Source organism: Trachurus trachurus (genome assembly GCF_905171665.1).
Source record: "Trachurus trachurus genome assembly, chromosome: 19".
Classification (NCBI taxonomy): domain Eukaryota; kingdom Metazoa; phylum Chordata; class Actinopteri; order Carangiformes; family Carangidae; genus Trachurus; species Trachurus trachurus.
Genome location: NC_139913.1, coordinates 9,342,800 through 9,368,075, shown reverse-complemented (window position 1 = coordinate 9,368,075; position 25,276 = coordinate 9,342,800). Strand labels below are relative to the sequence as shown.

The 25,276-nt window shown below is 40.8% G+C and overlaps 1 protein-coding gene across 1 annotated transcript; it reads left to right on the top strand.

Moving 5' to 3' along the window:
• LOC311002351 (melanopsin-A-like) lies at positions 1-24,904 on the top strand (the record flags this gene model as incomplete). Its single annotated transcript, XM_083993702.1, has 11 exons — positions 1-123; positions 5,944-6,080; positions 6,356-6,489; positions 10,556-10,759; positions 12,878-13,049; positions 14,451-14,612; positions 15,695-15,802; positions 18,213-18,384; positions 18,525-18,716; positions 22,444-22,515; positions 24,704-24,904. 11 exons carry the CDS (start codon positions 1-3, stop codon positions 24,902-24,904), a joined length of 1,677 nt encoding a protein of 558 aa, XP_083849828.1.
• Positions 24,905-25,276: the final 372 nt, after the last annotated feature.

Here is a 25,276-nt window from a genome sequence, read left to right as displayed (position 1 = left end):
ATGGACTCCAGGCTGATGATCGGACCGGGCATCCCCACGCTGGACCCGACCGCCCGGGCGCCCTGGAACATCAGCTCCATCAGTCCGCACCGGCTCATGGAGCTGGCGCCAGTCGCCACAACTGTAAGTGCCAAGCTCCAACGCTTCCTCCTCCTCTTCTTTTTCTTCTTCATTTTTCCTCTTTTATTTTTCTGGAAAGGTTATTGTATAGTTTGATTAATTGTGGCAGCTTCAAGGAACATCCCTTTTTGCTGTGACTTGGTGTGCGCCGCAGCGATGCGTAACCGCGATCCAGAGCAGCCAGAGAGACCAACTCGCCATCTGGTAAAACAGGCGAAAAAGACATTAGGTTTTCTTTAATTTCTTTAGTTGCCTTCACCAGATCATTCATAAAACGTGAGGTATACAGTACGAGGGAGGTGTGAACGAGCGAGGTGTTAACTCTGTGAATGAATGAGTCACATCATCACCTCCCCCTGCGCATCTGCGCTCCGCTCATTCAGCATCGGACCTGAATGAAACTCCGCTGTTTGTTCAGTTTCTGTTATGGGTGAAGCGCCTGTAACAGACTGCGCATCATGTCAGTGCCACCGTTTGTCAAAAAAAAAAAAAAAAAAATCAGGTCTGTATTTTTGTCAAAGCATTTCTAAATTTGTGGTGAGTCTAAGGACTTCATTTTCACTCAGTCAGTCAGGGGACTTCTGTGTGCTCAGTATTGATTTTTGAGCCTGTTGCACCAAGGTTTGAGCTTAGATGTTTGTCACAGTTTTGTGTTTGTATTTATACTTCTGTAAAGTCCCAGATGTGAGGCTAGAATGATTTCCTCCCTCTCTGTCTGAGCGTGGGATTAGTTTATGCATAGCCTTTAGGGAAATCCTATTATACAGATGTGTATCCACATCCATGGACTTTTGCGTAAAACTATAACGTATAAAAAGAAAATACTGCTGCCTTTGAGTTTGCCCCCAGGAGCCCAGACGGACCTCGAGTGTGATTTGAGAGAGTATGTAACAGCTGTTTGGAGGACATACACAGAAACGCATGGGGTGCACCACTATGGCAAATGTAGTTCAGCAAGTGTGAATGGTTCAGTTTGGATCCTGACTTTGATGTTTCAGACCTGCAGGCTTCAGTTCTCTGCAGCTTTTCTGGTCTGGACTTCATGGTGGAAGCGCAGGGAAAGCTGATACTGGAGCGGTGCCCGAGGGCAGCTTCTGCTGAGACAGATGGGATCTCCTACTCCAGAAGAAGTGTGGTTTTTATTTAGCAGCTCTCCAGATTTTCTGTCGTTGGCTCCAGAACTCTTGTTTCCCTTCACCACTGCTTCATACTGCTTCACTTTCAATCATCCATCTGATCTACAAGCTCTGGTTAATCATAGAATAAATATGGCTCCAATTTGTGAATCCTTGTGGGTGTCCGTGACAGCTGATGTGATTGTGTTTGTGCACATCAGTTTTTGTCAGAAAGTCCTCAGACCTGAATTACCATTGTGTGAGCAGTGATAATGTTTGTGTGTCCTTGTCTTTTGACTGCCTTGTGGTTGATTAGAGTGTTTGCTGATGAACAAAGGAGTCGCGGATAATGATTTATTTGCCCACTCAGTGTTAGGCAGATCAACAACTTGTTTGTGACATGTGGCGGATTCAGTGGGCAGATAATCAGATGTGCAGTGAGTGCATTGTTCATCAATAGTCAGGTCTCTAGAGGATCAGTTTTTGATTGGTTCAGTGATGTAACATTGTAAAAACAAAGTTATTTAAGCATTTTAATTTAAAAAGATAGTAAAACGTATTCGATAAAAACTCAATTTTGTAACTAAATTAGTCTTCTCCTCTTTTTTCTACACGTGCTTCCCTTTCTCAGTTGTAAACTCTGGATTGTATCTTAACAAGCAGCTTGTCCAAGGAATCGCCTGCCTACAAAATCCAGTCTTTTTCTGGAGCTGGACTGGTGTTGTTTTTGTTTCTTGTGCCACCAGTGTAGAAGAAACTTGGCTTGGCATCATCAGACCAGTTGACATTTGTGAATGTGTCTGGAACTTCAGCGTCGCAGACTAAAAAATATCTGTAGAAACAATCAGATACGGCCAACCAGAACACCTTTAAAACCTTTAAAAGGGAAACACATGCATCTTTCCAACAATGGTATAAATCTAGTTTTTTGTTCTTGCGTGATGCAGTTTGTTTGATAGTGTTGTGACAGCAGATATAACAGCACAAATGTCTTATCTCTGTAACTTATGGTACCAAACACGCCCAGTTTTTAGATATAGAGTTGTGTTTGGTCCGACCCAACTCAGGGTGGATGGAAAAAAGCTATCTGAGGGACCGGAGTGAATAAATCAACTGATCCCTGATTGGTCTTCTGTGGAAATATTTTGTGTTGCAAATGCAATACAGTCTTCATGTGTGGTTGATGCCAAATGAAGCCTGAGTTTAAGGATAGGTGTGGCCCAACCCAATACTTAGTACTTGTGTAGTAATGACAACAAAATCTATGTCAATATATAATCCTGATGTGATGTAACAGACCTGTGAGAAACACAGAGTGCAGTGCTGAATTATCATCTACTGCCTTTTCTATATGCAAGCGAAGCTCTTCACTTTTAATGCTCAATCACACAGTCACACTGAGTCCGTGGCTCTCTGAGGCAAAATGAAACATGAGCGGCTGCAGAATCAGATAATTGTTTCTCATTTCTAATGAAATACACCTCTCTACTGTAAATGAACCATTACACTGATTAGGAGTTCGATAATGCCTTCACCACAGGAGCTTTTCATTTAAAGGGCCCCCTTGGCTGTATTTATTAGATTACTATAGGCTATAATGTACTGATGTAATTTTCTGTTTTACACGTTAATCCATCTATAGTGTGTATGTGCAGTACACATATGGTGCCTATAAACATGACGAGTCTTTACAATGCCAGCATGTGTGTTTGCAGGCATTCAAACACACAAACGTGCACAGCTATGCTTATGTGCCAGGATGCGTGTGTTTTTTTAAATTAGGATTTAATTCCATCAGTGGATGTTTAATTCTCTTCCTCTTCGTCTCGGCTCCGTCTCTCATTTTCTCTTCTGTCTATAATCTTTATCTATGCCTCTCTCAGTTTGTTTGCCTTTGCCGGTTCTGAAATGCTGTGCATTAGACGGCCACCAGACCATTTACATTTATATTAGTTGCTCGGCTCTGACGAAGACAAAAAAAAAAACAGGAAAAAAAAAACAGAAATGCCATCACTATTTTAGTCTTTAAATCACAAACAAATGTAGCCATGCCATCCTACTCTGTGTCCCTCTCCTTTCAACCTTCCCTGTGTGATCGCCATTTATCTGGCCCCCGAGCTGCTCATGCTGGGAGACAGGCGGCGATTGAGGAAAGGGAGGAGTGATCGGGAGAAGGAGGAAACATGAAGGGAGGAATTAACGGAGATTGGGAAAGAGCAGTGATAGCAGAGATGAAAAATACATCCAGCCGGGAGAGTGGCAGGGACATGAAAAAAAAAAAGGAGAAATGCAACCGGGGGAAGAAATAAAGCAGGGAGGGAGGAAGACCTTGAGTGTGACACCGCCACATCACGAGTGACGGGGTTAGACTGGATCTGAGTGTGTTTACATTCCACGCACACACACGTACACGCCACATCTGCATACCACCTTACTGCACTTGTCCCCACTTTCAGTAACACATCCCCATGACCTTTTCCCCTCATTTGCTTACATAACCACTCCATCACTTTTCACTGTACTATTCAAATGTTCTCCGTTCAGTAACAGGAGCTTGTCACCCTTCAGGGAAAGTAGGCCTGCTGAAACAGATGTCGAACAAACACACACATACACGCGCGCGCTTAGGAGGCCAGTGGAGGCCAGGATTAATGAAAGAGCATGTGTGTGTGTGTGTGTTTGTGTGCGTGTCATCTAGTGAAACACTAAGGCAGCACTGGAAGATTTAGCTCGGTGCAAATACAGTAGTGAGCGAGTGGGTGTGCACATGCTTGAAAGACACACAGTAAGAGACAAAAGGGAAGTGTTAATGCAGTGGAGTGTGTCAGGGCTCCTGAAATGAATTCTCGAGAGGAGCGGTTCACTCTGAGGTGCAGCAGCTTCTCACACACCGAATGATGGTGTCAAGGGAAAAACGTCTCCTTGACAAAAGGTCTGCTTTTAGGTGTTCACAAAGAAAAAAACCTCGTCTTTTTTAGCTTTATTGTGAAGCCTTGAGGTCAAACAAACACATCAAGGACATTTCCTTCATCATAAAACATTTGTAAAGGTGATTTTAAAAAATATATTTAAAACTTGTGTTGTTGATATTCATTATTATGTTGATGAGCGGTGGAGCATACAACCAGCAACACAATATAGTGCAACTTGGGTGATCACACAGGAGCTTACTACAGAAAAACCTTTATATAAGCATTGATCTATAGCACTACTGTATTAGTGGTCAAAAACTCTATAGCATACATTTTATAATGAGTTGCTAAAAAATATTTCTATTTTGCGCAGCCTTTCACTTCACATATTTTATTATCAGTGGAAATATTTAACTTCTCAATTTACATTTCTGTGATCGATGTAATACAATAGATAGATAACAATTGAAAAGTTTCCAATTACAATGAATCACTACAAATATTTTTATATCTTAAGCAACACTGAGGTATTAATAAGTATTTAATCATGCACTGTTGATGCTGAGAGATTGTAAAGTGTTTGTTCCTACCAAAGCATGTTTCTCTTGAGGTATTGTCTCTTTCACACTGAGTGATGAAAAGAAATACATCTTCAACCTTGGATGTATGGTTCAATCTCTGCTGATGAATAGTCATTTTACTTGTTGCACTGTATTCTGAATAAAAGACTTTTCAGGTCCTGCCAGGCAGCTACAGATACTATAAGCCCACATAAGCTCTGCCAGAGGCCTTGGAGAGTTTCTTTTCTGCTGTCGGCGGTCGATGGTGGTCGTTGATCTCTTGATGACCTTCAAAAAAGAAAATAGTTACTGGAGCATAAAGCACACAGATAGATGCTTTCATCTTCTCTCAGCTCTGGGAACAAGATGAACTGTTTAGAGTGGGTAGTGTTGTACTCTAGGTTGCTTAATGTCATCACATCATTAAAAAATGTACAAGTTCAAAGCAATTATTACCCTATTATTATTATTATTATTATTATTATTATTGCTTGAATTGTTATCTCATTATTATTTTGAGAGGACATACTTGTTGTCCATTGAGTTCTTTCAGATTGGGCTCCAGACTAAATGGATTTTTTCCCATGCATTCAAGGCTTTAGTCTAAGTACAACATTTGAATGTGCATCCACCAAAGAATATACACATCTTGAATTTCATTGCTTTAAATGTCAGAAGACACGAGGGCTGAAATACACAATCGATCTGATGTTTGCCTTTTCTTTAAAGGAACATTTCAACGATTAAAAAGAAAAATGGACAATTAGTCTAAAAGGCGAACAGGCAGAGACTATCATGAGCCACTGATTAACGACATGCATAACAAGAAAAAAAAAAAGGCTATCGCAACAATTTGAAAATAAAAACTGAACGTTCAAGTCCTGAAATTTTGAAAGAGAAGATATACAGTTTTTCAATTTCCCATGAGCGGTAGTGGGTGGAAGAATTATTAATCGATGTATCATTTTAATAATCAATTAAATTAAAACCGTGGGCTCATCATGAGTGCTGAGATAGAAATAATGTATCGGCTGTTGCCTATTTTCAATTTCCATTTTTATTGCAGTGACATTCAGGCTCTAAGCCAGCAAATTTTCCTTGACAGCAATGATTATTGGACCTGCAGTGAAAAAAAAAGGACTGGACTGTTTAGATTTGGATTCCCATTAATGACTTATATCATGAGTCCTTGATTTGTGATTTTTATTGATTGACTTGTTTTTCCTGCTGCTATAGGGCTCAATAGTTACCAGCCACCCATTTCCAACGGTCGACGTCCCAGACCACGCTCACTACACCATTGGTGTTGTCATCCTGGTTGTGGGGATCACAGGCATACTGGGAAACTTCCTGGTCATATATGCCTTCTGCAGGTACCATGTTTTTTGCTCTTAGGCTTATAAATGTCCTTGTTCAGCACCACTTTTATGAATGAAACTGTGATAACGACACGTGAGTATTTACAGTCAAGCATCAATCACAATCAATCGACCTTCAATAATACATTCCTTAGTTCATATTACATAGATCGTGTAGGTTTAGGCTGAAGCTATCCAGCTTATGAGTGCCTACCCTTTAATTCATAATTTCAGTTAAACCATTAATTAACTGACAATATTTAAACAGCTGTTTGTTTCTGTGTGCGCAGGAGCCGAAGCTTGCGGACGCCGTCCAACATTTTCATCATTAACCTGGCAGTCACAGACATCCTCATGTGTCTCACTCAGACACCCATCTTCTTCATCACCAGCATGCACAAGAGATGGATCTTCGGAAAGAAAGGTGACACATTTTTAACTTCATTACACAAACACATGAACTTTTAAATAAAGAATGTAATACACCAAGAGCCTAAATACAACACAACTTGTGATACAGTAGGTTGTCCACATTTATGTAAATGCATGTGCACACAAATGTTGTTAACATTTATTGGACGCCGCTGAATTCTGCAGGGACCTGTATTGTTTCCATACCCTTTTGAATGTGACCTATAGTTCGATTGAGATTCTACACACACACACACACACACACACACACACACACACACGGACCTGCTTCCCTCTGTCATCCCTCTCTGCCACAGCAGAGGAAGCAGCACCTAAGGCTTACTCTGCACAATCTATGTATCATTGATCATAAAGAGCATGTGAGAGTACATGTTGATAATGTGTCTTACATGGGTGTATTTGAGGGGGGTGGGGTCATACTGTGCTGTGGATTATAGATCAGTGTGCAACCTATTGGGAGCCAAGATAGAGAGGTGGTAAAAGAGAATCCTCACTCCACTGATCAAACACTGATAGTCGGAGCGCTGTTTTCCTCCAGGAGTTGTCCTGACCTAAATGAAGACAGCCAATCGCTGTCAGATCTGCAGCTCAACTCTCGCTGGTGGTTATTGCGAAAGGACCCTAACCAACACCAACACCAACACCAACACCAACACCAACACCAACACCAACACCATCCCCCTTGTAACACCTAAAAGACCCTTAATTTTGTTGTCTGCTTATCCTTTTCAAAAGATACAACCAGAGAGGTCAACAGATAAATGATTTAAATGGAAAATCACAAAGTGAAAGCCAGCTGAGCCTTGCCTTTTATTTGTGTTTATACAAGAATTGATAGATGTCAAAACTCCACATGCACTTTTTAACGATGGGGTTTTTCTTAGCAGCAGGGAAGCCACTGTTCAGCAGGATGATCTATAAGTCTGTAAGTTGAACAGTTTGCTGCAAAACATCCATTTTCCCAGAGGATCATGTCTGCTGACTTTGTTGATCTTCTGCTTTTTCCGCTTTGTAGTGCCATCAGCAGGATTGTTTTAATACCCTTGTCCAACACTTATGACCCCATTAAAAAAAGGCAACAAGAGCATTCCTGGCTTAATTTGTTGTACCACATCACCAAAGCTATAGTAGTTCAGGAAGTGGGGGCCGTGGGAGAAGTGAAAAAGTCCCTTTGAGAATGTAAACAAAGTTAATGCCCGTTAAGTTTGCCCAGGCTAACTCATAAGAGTACGCCTTCTGTCTTTAAATTACTCAAAATCCATCCTTTTTAAGAAGCCAGCAAGCATTCAAAATGTTTATAAATGAGCTATTTGTAAGTTTAGCTATTGCTGCATTGCTAGCATTAGCGTTGAGAGCTGTTGAAATGTGGCAAGTTCAGCAATAAAAGTAATCACTTTGCTCATTAAAAGCATGTATTTTCTTCTACATTTCAATTTCAGTTCAATTTATTTCGGATAGCCTTGAGATGCAGCATCTCGTTTTCAAGGGGGTCCAACACAGAAAAACCCACAAAACATAACAAATATACAACAGACACAAAACACACTGCTCTCCCACTTCCACTTCCACAGCCCCCATGCCCCACCCACCCCATCACAAGCTCTAAAAAAAAAAAATCTTCTGCTGATGTCAGCACACAAATCCAGCTAGACCCCATCCTCTCACTTTTCAATAGCAAATCAGTGCAGTCAAAAAATGGCCTCTTCTCTTGTCACCACCACCTCCCCCCGACAACAAACCTACAGCAGCTCCATGGATGTTATTGTGTTGCATGAATATTCAGAGGCTAACATAGTGTTACATGTTGTTGAAATAGATTGAGTCGACAATCAAGGGAACACCCATAAAAACGTAACTTCTGGTAAGAGCCGTGGGGGAAACAAACTATTCTCCCTGTACAATGGGAAAGCACGGATCATTGACACAGTATTTTAAAATATATGGACAACAATCGACCCCGATCGTACAGAATTTTTTTAATATATATAGCTCTTTGTCAGCAGATACAAGTGATTCAAACTAAGACATGACAGCGGACAAGCGTTGGACAAAGGTTTAAAATGCCGCGCTTTCCCATTATAGCGGATGGGGAGAATGGTTTGTTTTCCCCCACGGCTGTTACCGGAAATTACGTTTTTATGGGCGTTCCCTTGGTTGCCGACTCAATCTTTACACGTTAGCGCGCTAACTGCACGTATACTAAAGCTATAACTAGTGGGTAGCCTAAACAACAACTTATTCAACAACTTTTCCACTTTAACCAGAACTGGAATGGATTTTAATGTGCAGACACAAAAATGTCAACCATTTGCTCCCAACAATTCATTTTGGAATCTTACTAAACAACCTTTCTGAGATGTTTTACATGTACTCATTATCTTGGCTTGACCACAATGCAATGAACTTTGCTATTACCACAAAGTGCCCCAGGACTTTAAAATATTGTTCTTCTCCAGAGAACATCTGCTGTTACTTGGGAGCCAATCTGGACTTCATTAGTTTCGGTAACTTAAAAAGGGGCTGTCAAACACGCAGAGACAGTCAGGACGACCGGCATGCAGGCACTCTGATACATATTTAATTGCCTGAGTGGTATTTGTTTGAGTTTCTTCACCAAGGCGACACACTTCAGATTTTGTCTTGTGTCTGGATGTGACGACTTGGCGCAGTGACCACATTATAGCCGATAGTCATCACAAGCTCTGCGCCTGTGGGACAACAACTGATAAAGTGAAGATTGATAGTTTGTATTTGGTCAGTGTGTAGCTATGGTGTGTCTTTGTAGGCTCACACATACCTGCAACTGTGCATGAATGGGTTTATCAGAGCTCTCCATGCATTATAGATAGATTTAACATAATAATAGACTCCATGGAGAACAGCAGCTCAGATTATGGAACGAATGGAGACATGTTAGAAGTATTGGCAGCCTCTGAATGAAACCGTACAGAGTAATAGTTTCATTACTGTATGTTCAACATGTATTAAATATTTAAGCATGCTGTTTGTGGATTCTACACTTTTCCTATCCGTCTTCCTTCCTCCACACATTCTTCTCCAATCTACTGTAGCCTACCTCTCCATCAATCTTTCATGTTGGTGCCACCTCCTTTCACCTGACATCCCAACTCATCCTTCACCTTGGGTCCCTTTCTGCTGTTCTCGACCTCATCTTCTCTTCCTTTCTCATCCAATTCCCTCCTCTTAATTATTCTGTCTTTTTCCATTCCCTCCACCTCACCCATTTCGCCTTCTCCCTGCCTCTGCCTTTACACTCTCCCTTTTCCTGCCTTCCACCCTCCATTGATTTTTAAAGCTCTGCATTTTTCCCCTTCCTCTACCTCTTTCCCCCATACGCGTCTCCTTTCCTACATAATTCAATTCAAACGGCCTTTGTTCCAATCAAATATGAAATTACTGTGCCGGAGCAAAACATATAATAGAGACTGATTTTTGAAGTGACTGAAAAGAAATTAAATTTGGGAGATGCCGAACAAGTCTTAAAGCAGCATTGGCTGTTATCTCTCCGAGGACTGAATTAGCTGTGAACAATGACTAAATGGAAAGCAAGTTGGTCTGTAAGAAATGGGCTTGGATAAAACATATGATATGTAAGACAAAAGAAAAAAAAATCACACCGTGAAACAAAATAGTTGGAAAACTTAATCATCTTTGTTATTTTATAATGTGTCTACCATGGGAAAAAAAGTAAAGTCTTACAAGACCGGTGGAGCTTGGGAGCAGGTAATATTGTGCTGATGGTGGATTCACAACATATGGACAAGCCATGCAAACAGTTTTGATGATGATGATAAATCAGGGTGCAAATGTATCACGGAAACTCATGCTAATGTGACATGCAAAAAAAAACACAACAGTTTTCTAATTTGGCACTAGAAAAACATTCATAAGAAGTGAACAAGCTGCAGCACTGAGTTGTTTAGATGCACAAACAGCTGCAGTAGTTTCAGCTATTCTTCAACAGCTGCAGGGACTTTTGTACGAAAGTGTGTTTATCCTGTGGGATGCATTCAATTTTTTTCTCCATCTCTCAACAGGTTGTGAGTTGTATGCTTTCTGTGGAGCGCTGTTTGGTATCTGCAGCATGATGACGCTGATGGTGATTGCTGTGGACCGGTACGTGGTGATAACACGACCTCTGGCCTCCTTGGGAGCGATGTCTCGCAAGAAAGCCCTGAGCATTGTGGCCGTTGCCTGGGTCTACTCAATGGGCTGGAGCCTACCCCCATTCTTTGGCTGGAGTGAGTACAACTACACTCAGAGACCCGGAGTCTTTATTGATCAGTCTGATTTCTCTATGGGATTTTGTTGAGCTCCGTGCCTCAGTGCTCTCACACTGTTTTTATTTATGTCAGCATCTCAAATTCCTGCTGAAACCTGCGCTATTATCTCCAATAGATATTGCTTTGCTATTTTGTCAACATGCCAAATACAGTTATTACAAAATCATTTATCAGAGCTGAGATCACCTCTTGCTTACATGTAGCTGACATAACAACAGCCCAGCAGCTTTTGAAAAGGTCACAAGTCTTGTTCTGCTACAAACAACTCAAGGCTCATTCATTGTATGTGCCCCCAAGTGGGAATAAACGCTGCTATTGAAATTCAGTAACAGGAACTCTTCATTCGGAAACACTCTTGTCTGGGTGCGATTTATTAACCAGTACAACAAAACACTGTCATTCAGTCTCTGCGGTGTGGGAAGAGAAATTACATTTGCACTTAAACATAGGAGACATTTGTATACACATTTGTAAGGAAGTGTGTGTATAAAAATCAGTGTCAGTGTGTTGTGTCTTTGTGTAATGCAGGAATGTCCAAACTATTCCACAGACGGCCGTGTGGCTGCAGGTTTTTGTTCCAACCAATCAAAAGCACACAGGTTGACCAATCGACTGTCTGAAGACTGAGATCAGTTGATTAAATGAGTCAAGTTTGGTGTGCTGCTGCTTGGTTGGAAAGAAAACCTGCAGCCACACCGACCCTTGTGTTTGGACATGCTTGGTGTGTAATGTAATGTGTGGTGACAGAGCAATAGAGGACCATTTACAGAGCCCTGGGGAACTCCAGTAGCAATTCGTTAAGTGCTACAATCAATGGAAAGTTGACTTCTTTTGGCTGTTAAAGACTTTAGATTTTGGCACTTAAGGGTTACATTGACCCAGATGACTGAAAACCTTCACAGACTGCATTACCAGTTATTAATTAAACCAAATATAGAAACCAACCCTGTCTATAAATGTGCTCTACAATCTTAGTAGGCCAAATGGAGTACTATACCTATATAAATACAAACAGTGCATAAAAAATAATACAAGATGCTTGAATGTTTTCCTTCTTTTACTTCACTTTCACTAATGAACGGAGAAATGAAATCCTAAATTTAGAAGTTTGTCACATTCAGGCATGTTGCACATTACTGTACACATACTGTACATATACAGTATACACCTCTACTGCTACCCCCTCTTGTTGCTCTTCCCCCCCCTGCATCCGCTCTGCTGTGGTGGCTGTTTCCCACTACAAACTCTCTTGAGTTTGGGGGCCTCCACCATCACAACAACCTAACACAACACGTAATAAAAGTGACATATGGCTTCCTTCCGTGTCTGGAAAAAGGAGAAATATTGTTTTGTTTTTTTAAAGCCTGCTCCTACTGCTCCTGATATGTATAAATCAGTATGTGTGTATTGTCACTATCAAGACATAATAGTGTATTTTGTATGTGAAGATGAAGGATGCGCTCCCATATAGGAGAACCCTGTGGTGTGAATATCAAACACTGTGAGTGATAATCTCCACAACAGAGGCAGCTCCACCCAGTTTCTCTGATGGATTTTGCACTTGGGCCACTTAGGTCCCATAGTAATATATTAAAGGCCATGTTTGACAGGTGGTATTGCATGTAAGCGGATACTGCATACATTTGAATAATACACTTCAAGTCAAACAAGCAACTGAAGATGACTCCTACCACTTTTCAAGTGCTACCAAAGTGACACAAAGTTGTGGCTTTAATGTCTAAATTACTATGTATTTGTGCTCTTCAACTTGCTTTGATTCTGTGGGTCATGACAAGAAGATTGATACCGCTCTCATTTGAAATTCAGCTCCGCCTACAGATAATCGTAAGGCGGCTGCACACTTGGAGGACAACTGTCATTGCCCATATTACAGATGAAAGCAGTTCAAGGTCTTTCAGATGGTGAAGTAGCTTGAACGTTGCACGATTCAGCAACTGACATGAAAATAGTAACCGTCAGATCTCATGGCGCTAAAGTGTGTGTGTGTGTGTGTGTGTGTGTGTGTGTGTGTGTGTGTGTGTGTGTGTGTGTGTGTGTGTACGTGCTCTCCTGCAGGTGCCTACGTCCCCGAGGGTCTGATGACGTCTTGCTCCTGGGACTACATGACCTTTACCCCCTCCGTCCGCTCCTACACCATGCTGCTCTTCACCTTCGTCTTCTTCATCCCTCTCTCCATCATCATCTTCTGCTACTGCTGCATCTTCAGAGCCATCCGACACACCACGCGGTCAGTACTCGCAAAAAAAACACACACACAGACACACCACACACTGTTTATGTTTAGTCAGGCTCCTGTTATGTGTGCTGCAACACAACACAACATAACACACACTCCCACACACACGTGTTGATGCTGATGGCTCGTTGATTAATGATGCGTCTGGGATTTCCTATTGATCGCCCCTGATGTCTTGTTCAGCCTGGACACTAACATCGTCTGTGCAGGAGTCACTGGCAATGGAGGTGATGATGAAATCGTGTTTCTGTGTGTGTGTGAGCAAACACAAATACAATACATGTCTATGTTGAATAACATTGCTGTCAAATTTCATTAAATGAAACGAAACAGACAATAAACACCCTCTTGAGAAAAACGATTGAAATGGAAATTTCCATTTAAAATCCATCTTTGAAGAAAAATATTCCCATCTTTATTTACAGTTTCCTGTCATTGTGTTGACTCCAGTTTACCGTACCATGATTTTTCAGCTATTAGTAGAAGCACGCCACCCAGTAATCTTTACCCACTGGTTCTCCAAGCGAAAACAACTCACGGATCCATTGAGATGGCAATTTTCTTGTTTTTTTTGCAATTCCTCTTTTATATCTTGCCAAACATCCCTGCGGTGCTGGACAATCCCGGAAGTCTCCAGTCATTTTCCAAACGTAGTGAAGATACTGAACCTTTACTGTCATTGGAGCCCTGAAAAATCTCATTTTTTTTTAATCTTCCAATCAAACTCTTCCCATAGATGATGGTTGATACCTTTGTGGCAACTCGTACAGATATCCTCCCAAGTCCTGTCCTCAATAATTGTATTTAATTCTAGCTCCCGTATTTTCTCTCTTATCAGCTGCTAGCAATCTGGAGAGGCAGAAGATATGGTTTTTATTTGGCAAGCGTTTTTCTCTATTACTATAATAAGATACCGTTTGATACGTATTCCCACTCTCTATGGCTTTTATATGGTGCTGTATTTGAAGGAATCAGCCCACATCACTGGGGGGTAGTGTAAACTGATTTTTGCAGTTGAGTGGAGGATTTAGTTTCACCGGCATTGAAATAGCTGATTCGTCGTACTCAGTCCTTTTGCTGCCTTCGAACTCAATCCACTATCCCACATCGCTGATGGGAAATCTATGTCGCCAATAATCGACATAGCTCTTGACAGAGGGTTCCCCTCTAACCATTGCCCATAGTAGACCTAATCCTTTCTCTCTCTATCTTGAGTTTACTACACAATGTTTTATTCAAGAATGATTTGACAAACAGATTGATCCCCTGTGCTTGGTTTTTTCAAGACCAAGATCCAAACGCCAACGGTCCTTCTAACAGCACAATACTTTCAGTCCTGTTGTGTGTCTTCTGAGCTTTCTTGATAAAACTGTGTGTGTTTGTGTTTGACAGAGCCATAACAAAGATCAGCTGTGAGGGACACAGAGACTCTGCAAAGAGGTTCCACAAGATGAAGAGCGAATGGAAGATGGCCAAGATTGCGCTCATCGTCATCCTGCTCTTTGTCATCTCCTGGGCTCCATACTCCTGTGCAGCCCTCACTGCATTCGCTGGGTAGGTGTGTGTGTACGTGTGTGTGTGTGTGTGTGTGTGTGTGTGTGTGTGTGTGTGCACTATTACAGGTTACTTAGTCATGAGAACAGAAAACTGATTTTCTGGGGAGTGCTGATAACTTTGTGGTTGTGGTTATGCTATTTTAGTTTCCCTTACCTAAGGTCATTCACCTCATGATTTTAATGTTTCCTCTAAGCAGTAGATAACAACAAGTAGGCCTGTGAATATTCTTATTTGTCCAGGTCATAGTTATCTCAAGGAAATTTAAATCGAATGCAACTGGACTTGGTTATTTGTCTAGGAAGACGTTTCACCTCTCATCCAAGAGGCTTCATCAGTTCATGTACGCATCTGACTCACTAGTCCTAGCCTGGTCAGATGCGTACATGAACTGATGAAGCCTCTTGGATGAGAGGTGAAACGTCTTCCTAGAAAAATAACCAAGTCCAGTTGCATTCGATTTAAATTTCCTTGAGATAACAACAAGTATATTCTCTCATTCGTTTCTCTCTTATTTCTGCGTGTAACGACTTAAACATTTTAGAACACAAATTAATGTGTTTATTTAAATAAAAGCTCACATGACTTCATGTATATGAAAAGTGGTCATTCATTCATAGTCCTGAACCCACAGCTCTCCTTTATTTCATTGGTAATCTATCAGGATATTGGCATCATTGTTTGGTTTTTGTTATTTCTTAATCAGCAAAACAACCTTTTAGTGTTTCAAAGTCATCCAAAACGACTTTTATTAACCTCAAGGTTTCTATGACCGTGTATGGTCGTCATAGTGATAATGTTAGGGGGTGGCTTTGTCTGTGCATTTGTAATAACGTTATTGATGGGCTCCTCCTTTGTCCGCTGCACTGTCATCATTTAGAGATGCTGTATCTCTGATAGTTCAAGTGCACGTTTTATGGCATCTTTAAACATGAATGTGGGTGTGACTGAGCGTCTGCTTATCCCATACCGGGCACATGAATGTGTCTCATTTCCTTCGCTCATTTGTCTTCCCTCTCTCCCTCCCTCCCTCCCTCCCTCCCTCCCTCCCTCCCTCCCTCCCTCTCTCTCTTCTCTCTCAGGTATGCTGACCTGTTGACTCCCTATATGAACTCTGTTCCTGCCGTGATCGCAAAAGCATCTGCTATCCACAACCCCATCATCTACGCTATTACACATCCAAAATACAGGTATGTGATGCTGAATTACACCGACTATTATTGCCAAAGCAGATAGATAGATATGCACCAAACTATGATTTAAAATATGATTATGAATAAATAAACTTAACAAAAACATTGCAAACAGATCATTAAAAGATTCAAAAAAATACACACCGAAACAGTATGAACAAAATGATTTTGAATAAGCCAGGTATCGTGTGTGGCTCTTTTTTACCCTCAGGCTCTTTCATGCTTTCTCATATATGCTATATTGCTGTTTCCATGGCAATGCCAGCTTTTACCCAGAGTTGACAGCGAATAGTATTTTTGTTTGAGAGTCTGTCAACTTCTTGGTACTGCTGCCAGGTTTGCTGCATCGGTCTGGACAGCCATGGCTCAGTCTCTCCATCTGAGGGTGGAGATTATTTAGATCCACACACAGTCACTGGTGAACTTTTACGTTACTCTGGTTGATCTAGGTTATGTGGACGTTGTGCTGAGGCGGCGTTCTGTTAAGATGGATTTATTCCGGACTCAGGGAGGGGGATTAATGTCTCGTCGTAGTTCAGTGTTGCATTTGACAGCATTGACAGCAGCGCTGCAGCACTAGATGGATCTAATACGTGATCAGGCTACATCAGGCCAGATCAAACACAAAGTCATTAATTATGTTTCTCATACAGAGATGATATTGATGTTCTTTCTTTCCCAGTTAGCTAAGCTGTCCTTTACTACACGTGTATTCCTGAATAGAAGCAGATTATGTAGATGTTCAGTTTGCTAAATCTCAACAATCTCTAACAGTGTCAGAAGCTTTTAGGATGAATGTGTAGGCTCTCTAGGCTTCTCTATAGCTGCCATAGCCCCTGTGTGTACTTAGATTTTGATGTTAACTATGTTGCGTGAGGAGGTTGCATGTTTTGGGGACAACTGGAAGTTGCTCATTGATCTCCTGAATCTATATTCTTCATTTATGTTTGCAATCTTGAGGCAAATTAGTGATATTGTATATAGCAGCTACATACGTATGCTGCCCCTTACTGTAAACGGATAGTTTAATAGTCTATTGCCATAATCCCTATGGTCATAGAAGTAGGTTCACACCTGCACATTTGCACTGTTATGAAATAATCATGTATAATTATGTAACATTACGACACATAAAGCAAATACCCAGAACTACTTGTGCTTTTGAAATCACTCCGCCCAGCAGCCCCCAGTAGTCTCAGTAATGCATTTGCCTCAAAAACAACTCATTATTATTTCATAGCATGGTGAATGTGCAGGTCACAACCACGAGAGTGTTTTGGAGTGGTTGGATTGTGTATTTGATGAGGGAAAAGGGAAAGTACCATTCACGTCCATTGGGTGCGCTGAGCAGTGTAGGGGAGGAAATATCTAGAGACATATAACAATATCTCCCCAATATGTATCTTGAGTTTCCGGTGTTAAGATGAGGTTTTCAAAATAAAGTAAAGTAAATATTCATTTAATCTGACTCCATTTAAAAATAACAAACTCTTAAATATTGGTGAGAATTAAAAGTTAATCAATCATTTCAGATGTAAACCCTTTAAGAATGAAATTCTTCAGAAATTCAGAAATCTGGCATCAGTCTTAGTTCAGGGATGGTATAGATTACTAAACACTCAGTGACCTTCTTAACATGGAAGAATACCCCTGCTGCCTGGGTTGAAGTATTCAGAGGTATAAGAACATGATACTCAATCAACCCAGAAAAGAGACACTTCTAATTCACATATCAATTGAATGCCATTCCTGTCTGGGGATCTTTTGACCATCAGGGGGTCTTTTCACATGACAATGAGCCACCTAGACCTTTTCACTTCTCGCACTAAGACCATCAGATCTACAATATTTCAAGGGGAAGTCAGGGTAGACAGAAGGTGTTACACTTTAGAGTCATAAGAGACAGTCCCCAAATGGTGAGGTTGGAACCTAGGTGGTTAATTCATTTACAGATAATCAAAATGCAGAATATACATACAGTAGAATGGTGACATTCAGTCTGGGGAAAACCTTCTATAGTTTCAGAGATAACATTTCAGGGTGGGAGTCTGACTGTCTTACAGCCGCTCACGTCTCTGCCCCGCAGATCTCAAAACAACATGCACCAATAATTAAAGATAATGAACCTACTTCTATGAATACAGGGATTATGGCGATAAGGCGAATTTGCCAAAAATGTTGAACTATCCCTTTAATTCACATCTTTAATCCAACTTAAAAGGAGCCTCACAACCAGCTGGATGATGGGACTAAATCATGTCGGAGCTGAGGTCACTGACTTTAATTTGCTTATACAGATTTTTACTGCTCTGTTTTGACTTGGAGAATTAAAAGTGGGAAATTTCATCCACGCTTCACTGTCATGTATTAAAATGATTATGGGATTTATATGTCTCTCTCTCCTCAGGGCAGCCCTCAGCAGGTACATCCCCTACCTCGGTGCATTGCTGTGCATCACTGGCAGAGACCGTTTCAGCAGCAGCAGCTTCCAGTCCACCCGTCGGTCGACCCTCACCAGCCAATCAGAGAGCAAAGGCCCCGGCAAGGCCCGAACCTCCTCCCAGTCCGAGAGCGAATCAGTGAGTGTACTTCATATCTAATATGGTATGTCTCAGTCTTAAAAGAAAAACTTCCTATGGCAAATGCTTTTTGAATTACAGGTTGCCAGTTTTAGTCTGGTCGTGTGTCTGAGATTGTGTGTCTCTGCGTGTCGTCTCAGGCCCGTTTCTCAGACACAGAGGAGGACTGCTCGTCTCGGACGCCTGTCTCTCGTCAGTTGTCTAGTGATGTAAAACAGGTGCGGTGTGCCAGCCAGAGGTTAAAGGTGAGAGGTTACAACACGGGAGAGTTTGAGAGGACTGCCGCCCACAACCCCACTGACCCGGCCATATGTCACCTCTCGCAGATCACTGTGAGTACGGAGGCCTCGCATGCTTAAATATATACTCTTAATATACACTAGTCTGTTTTAAACTGAATATTTCTGCAGTCAGAGAGTCAGTACATTTCTAACTCTAAAGCTTTTAGTGTCAGAAAAGTGTCATCAGTTTGAGCTTTGTTTAAATTTTCTCACGTTAGTTTCATGAGGTTTAAGATGGGAGGTTTTGCTTCTGTTTTGTCATTACGTCAAGGTCAATCTATATCCTGTCCTCCTAAATATGAGAAGTGAGGTCACGCTGTTATGGAGTCTTGTTAAAGTCAATAGACGTCATGTTTACGTTCGGTATTTCATGGCAGCGTAACTCTGTAAGGTCATGTTGGTTGTAACCCTGTTAAAATCCACGCTCCTCAAGGTTATGAACAGGATTCCTCGGTGTGTAATCTGATGAGCTCATGCTGCAGAGATCCCCTCTAAAAAACACTGATTGTCCAGAATAGTTTTAACTCTGTGGTTCCAGTATTTCCCATGCCATCTTCTCTGATGTTTCAGTATTTTTTTTTTTAATGTTTAAAAAACACTAAAAATGAAACTTCCTGCAGACAAACAGTAGCTCTGACTGACTTTCTAAAACAAGATTTCTAGACACTAACATCCCCTACACTGGAATAGCATCGGTTATCTGTAACTAAAAGGGTCTGCATGTACTGTAGACGTTTCGGGTGCACACAACATCTAATAAATGTTTGACTGGAGTTGACATAAGCCATCATAACTCTCAGTACCCCTGGGTTCAGACCATGGGAGGATATTGGCTGCTGCAGCCACTGTGTATGTTTTTGATGCTATCGCTGCAAGTAGTAGCCAGTGTAGTAATTTTCATCTCTCGTATAACATATATGGGACATTCTGCGTAATAAACAAACATGGATTTTAAGACCCAATAAGGCAGTGGTTCCCAATCTTTTTTGGCTCCTGACCCCATTTTGACATCACAAATTTCTGGCGACCTGCGTCAATCAAGATGCGCCAACTCGGATTTTATTTGAACTCGATTTATATTTAAGAAAGCGAAAGTATAGAATACAGTTGTTTAAGATTGCCTGTGGTGTTTTTAAAAAGAATAATAACTAGTTTAAAGAAAAAATATTTTTATCAGTCTTTTTTTAAAATCAATTACTAGACATTTCTGTCGACCCCATTTGAATTCCAGGCGACCCAAGGTTGAAAAACACTGCAATAAGACAAAAAAGAGAACTCGCAACAACACAAAATAGGAAATATATTTATTCAAGGGCTACATATTAAAATAGACAATGTTTCGAGCGACTGGCTCTTTGCAGGTCAGTGATTTGAACAATTACATTCAGGTGCTTCTCATAGCCTATAGTTTTTTTTTTTTTGGGGGGGGGGTCCACCCATGGGAGGGGTTAGAAAAAACACAAATGAGTAACACATAAGATGATCGTGAAAACAAGAAATCCATAAAATTAGTTAAACAAATAGACGTTCAATACAATATAGCATCATAACTTAAGTATCAGAACAGTCACAAATCAACATATTTAATAACTGCTACAAATAACTATAACCAAGAGAGAAAAACATTTTAATACACAATATATCTAGTCTTATTAAAAGACAACACTTTCTCTGCCTTCAGAAAAAAGAGGGAGAATGTACAACTCAACACAAGACTCAATACTCACAATTTCCTGAGGATATGACATGACATGAGATCGGCCATCAGGGTTTTATAACACACCGTTTTGGAAGTGAAACAAAAGTTGATCCTTCAGTTGGCTCCTTTCTTTCCTTTTGCACAGCTGATAGATCCATAAGTGAAGTGGCTGTGTGACCTCTGTGGGGGGGGGTGTAGTTTTTTTTTTCCAAACCACCTCTGAAGGAGTTTTTTTTTCCGGCGCACACGCCTCAGCGCTTAACCTCTGTGGTGCTGTTCACACCTGGAGAGCAGTGGAGGTCACGGGAGGGTCGTCGCTCCACCTGGTTGTCATGTGAGAGTCGTTAGAGTCGCATGAGTCGAGGTGTCAATGTGTCTTAAACTGCCTGTAAAAGGATATCGTGCAACGCGGCGGTGGCGGCGGCGGGGGCGGGGGGGCTGACTGCACAGATGTGGACACAGGGGAGACAAAGTAATCGCTAACACAAGGAGCTGAATCAACACAGAGGGATACTGACGGTCAGCTGAAGGTTTTCATTCATAGTTAAACATCCCAATATCACCACTGCTGGATTCAGTTACATACCTACGATACAGATGTTTACATTCTTTTTCTAATGGATATGGAGCAACCACATTAACCACTTTTAACCCACTTAGTTTCCACTCTTGACGTCTCTTCGCAGGCAGTTTAAGACCTGTCCATGCCTTAACTCGTGTGGCCTCGACCTGAGAAGCTGATTCTCATGTTTTGTCTCCTCAGCATCGAGGTCTGTTTACAATTTCCCTTTAGGTGCAGTCTCAGATCCATTTACATCGACTCCTGTAACTCTCATGACATCATTCGTTAACAAGGTGGACCATTGACCCACTCATGGTCCAGCAACTGTCTTTAAGAGGACGGATAAACAATAGTCAACCAACCACATCAGCATTAGTTCAGGATGAGCACTGATGTTTCATCAGTTTACCTTTGTCTTCGCTTCCAAATAGGGATGTCACAATTACTTGTTTTCTCAATATACCACGGTATTAAACGCCACGATCAATTAATCTATAATCGTGACCTCCTTACTTCCAAATTAATGTTAAACGTAAAAAAATAATGAAGGATCAAAGGAAAAGGAACTGATAAACACTCTGTGAGGTTCTTTTAAATTGCTTGCAGCCTAATTATTAGCATTTTAATATAACCACATGTTGGAGTTTCGTAAAACCTGACACTTTTTATACGAATCCGCTCCAGTGACTTCAAAGTGTCATGCTATGTGGGACATCCAGTATGGAGCATTTCCGTCTCTCTCTGTAATCATCTTATTTCTCTATACGCACATTATGCAAACACACACATACAGTACTACAGGCGTATTAACCACACAGGTCAGGTTCATTGAGGACTCCATTACAGAGGGTCCAAAAACTAATCCAGTAATCTGGGAGTTTCAGACTTAATCCACGGCTCGTGTGGCATTGACCCCATGTGTAGACATACACTGTACTGTTCGCTTGCAGAGGAAGACGACAGATTCACGAGGAAGTCGCTGACCTCCATCTGCCTCCAACTCTGCACAGACCACAGGATATATGTTGTATACTACGTATAAGCACATATTCTATATAACCTCATTTCTAATCACAGTTTACATCTTGGTGCTCATCACATTCATGACACAAGATTGTTCTTTTACTGAAGCGTGTGATCTACTTTGATTAGTTTCTCTTTCAGTTCACTATATTTTCATATTTTGGCCGTTTGGACTTTTTGCTACAAGTTTTGTGTTTCATAGATATCTATATTATATATCTAATAACTTTGACAGTTTGGAAAATATGCTCATTTGCTTTCTTTCTTCTCTTGGCTCCAGCTTCATAACAGACACATATTTTCATATGACTGAAAAGAAAAACCAAATATCTCTGAAACAATGGAAAGAAAAATTATTTTCCAATGAGATACTCTTTTATCTGAAATCGAAGTCCCTCTGTATTTAGTACTACAGTAGTTTGACCTCAAGAGTTTTGTAGATGACTGACTCTAAATGTCACTGAAATATATTTATTTATTTGCGTACTGTTCAGACTCTGACAGAGCCTGAAGACATCTCCATGTCGGACATCAGCCTGCAGCCGATCAGTCGTCTGCCTGCTACTGTAAGAGTCATGAGATCCTCCACCTCTCACTCTGTTCAATAGATGTGGCATCTGTTTTTGTTGTTGTTGTGGTTTGTTTTTTTTTACAAAGAAACTGACAAATCCCATGAAAAAAAAACAGCAAAATTTTCCTAATAACGAACACAAGCTAGTGAAATGACTGGACAGATGGTCCAGGCAGGTATAGTCATGAAACAAGTCAGTTTGTTGTTATATTATGAACCATTTGACTCTTGTTTTTATTAATTGGTTTTGTGTAATAATAGGAAACAGTACAGGAATATAACAAATAATACAATGAGTGTTTGTAATTTGTAATTTTTTTGTTAATATCAAATAGATTGATATGAGAGATAAAGAAATGTATTATAATAAGAAATGTGTGTTGTTAAAAGGTAATAATCTGCGAAACAGGATCTTGTTAAAGCAAGATTATCTTCCTCGTGAGCAGCTTAGTGAAGTTCATGCTCTAACTCGAGCTGTAAAAAGTTAACGCGATTAACACAAGTTCTGTTATTCTGACCCTTGGCCCTTGCTGTAATTGAATAACCTGCGTCATGTTATTATTTAAGAATAAAATACAGTGCAGCCTTTGAAGGTTTCTGGGCAAAAGCTATACAGACCCAACATAGAAGTATTTTTCTCACAATCAGATGTAAATGTGAAGGAGTTGTGTCCATTCAAACCAACCAGGTGGCTGCGATCACTCATGATTCTTGTCTTTGGGATGAAATTTAATCTTTTCAAGGGATTTGTCGCCAATTACAAAGAGAGGAATCTGCACCATCTTTATCCTTTAATTTATTATTTTCCATTTGTCTTGCTCAGGTGTGACTTGTGTTTTCAAACTGTTTAAATGTGTTTGTCGCCCATTCTGCATTGCTCAGTGATATAGATTAAAATAGCTCACTGGGAAAAAGAAATACTGAACAAGCTGTTTTAAAAGGAACTGTAAAGCAATGCGAAATGGTTGGCATATCACTGTAGTGAGCCCCCCCTCCCCACCTCATCCAGCCCAGTCTTGTCCGGTTTCACTCATTTCCTGCTCCTCTGACATCAGTATTAATCAAACCTTGTGGAAAATCAAAATCTTATAGCAGCATCGACCTGTCATCGTCATCCTCCTCCTCCTCACATCCAATCCTCATGTTTGTGCAACCAAGTGACTGTGTTTGCTGTTTTGGATTCCTCCGCTGCGCAGTCGATACAAAAAGTGGGAAGTGATTGACTTCCTTTCTGCAAGTCAAAAGCTTTAACAACAGCCCGACTGGGCCACATTAACAACAGGCCACAGTCTGACTCACTGCTCCACAGACATGAAAAGAAAATTGGAATAAGAATCGTTGAAAAAATAGACTTTTGGAATTTATATATACTATTAAATAAATGTTATTAATTATTGTACAAATGACATAATTTCCCAATAGTTTGATGTGAAATGATGCAAAATGAAGATTTAACCTGAGATTGTTGCAATTCTGTATATTTATATCTGTAAAATTAAGTCAATCCTAAAGTATAATTACTAATATTATTGACCAATATTACAACTTGAGCCTCATTCACGTAGTTTTGGCTGTTATTTCTGACTAAAGTTATTATATCTAAAGTTATTGCTCAGGCTAGTATAGGCTAGCTGCATCCCCCAGTTTCCAGCTAATCAAAGCTGAATTTATCAGCTGCTTTTCGCTTCATATTGATCAAATATCAATATTTTTTTCATATATTGCTTTACTTTCCCCCCAAAAAAAGGCCAAATGTATTTAAAAAAAAAATAAGACTCAAGTTGTTACAAAACAGAATTGAATTTGAAGAAATCAGCCGGAGTACTTTGCCCTACAGTATAGTGCAGAGCTATTCATCTTGTGAGGGTCGACGGAGTGATACAGTAGCACTCCATCAAGGGCACTATGGAAAAGTCATTCATCAATCCAACCAATCAATGCCTTTGATCAGCTGTGAGTAGTTCATGTCTTGTGCTGGGTGGGTTAAGTGGAGGAGAGCCGTATTGATCCAACTCAGAGCAACAGTTGATGAAACTTTGTTCTCGCCCTTCGCCGCCCGCCCGCCCGCCCACTCTCCACATTTTTCTCTCCCACAAACATCCGACCACCAACTCACCCGTCAGGTCTCAGTTACAATACCTGAACATCTCTCTCTCTCTCTCTCTCGTCTTCTGCCTACACAGCTGGATAACGTGATGGAGGAGTCGGAGCCAAGGACTGTGTGTAAAACGACATCATCGGTCATTGTCACCTCCATATCCAGCCCGTCTATACTGCACAGTCCCCCAGGTTTTCATGGCAACCACAAATTGACCAAAACTTACAGCTCCGTTGCCAAGGAGCCCCTTGACGTATCCAGGCTGGAGACGACAGCTTTACAATGAAGAGCCGGTCAAAAGTGCAATGACTGTGTAATTGTTCGTGTGCGTGTGAGTGCGTGAGAGAGTGTTTCAGTATTTCCCTTCATTGATAATGACAGAAACAGAGCTACTTTAAAATAAGTTAAAAAATAAAATTGTTTTCTTTATTCCTGCCAATCTAACGCTCCACACTCCGGTCCAGTAGGTGGCGCTCATGCACATGCACCAAGAGCTTCTCCCCTCATGAGTCCTGCTGCACAATGTGAAAGTAAACAAGTAAGTGATGATAAAGTAAGCAAAAATATTTAGAAACTCAGAGAGAAGCAGAAGCTTGAGTTTGATGGTGGGTGAGTTAAAGTGACGGTGGAGTTATACATTACACGTCAGATGGTTAGT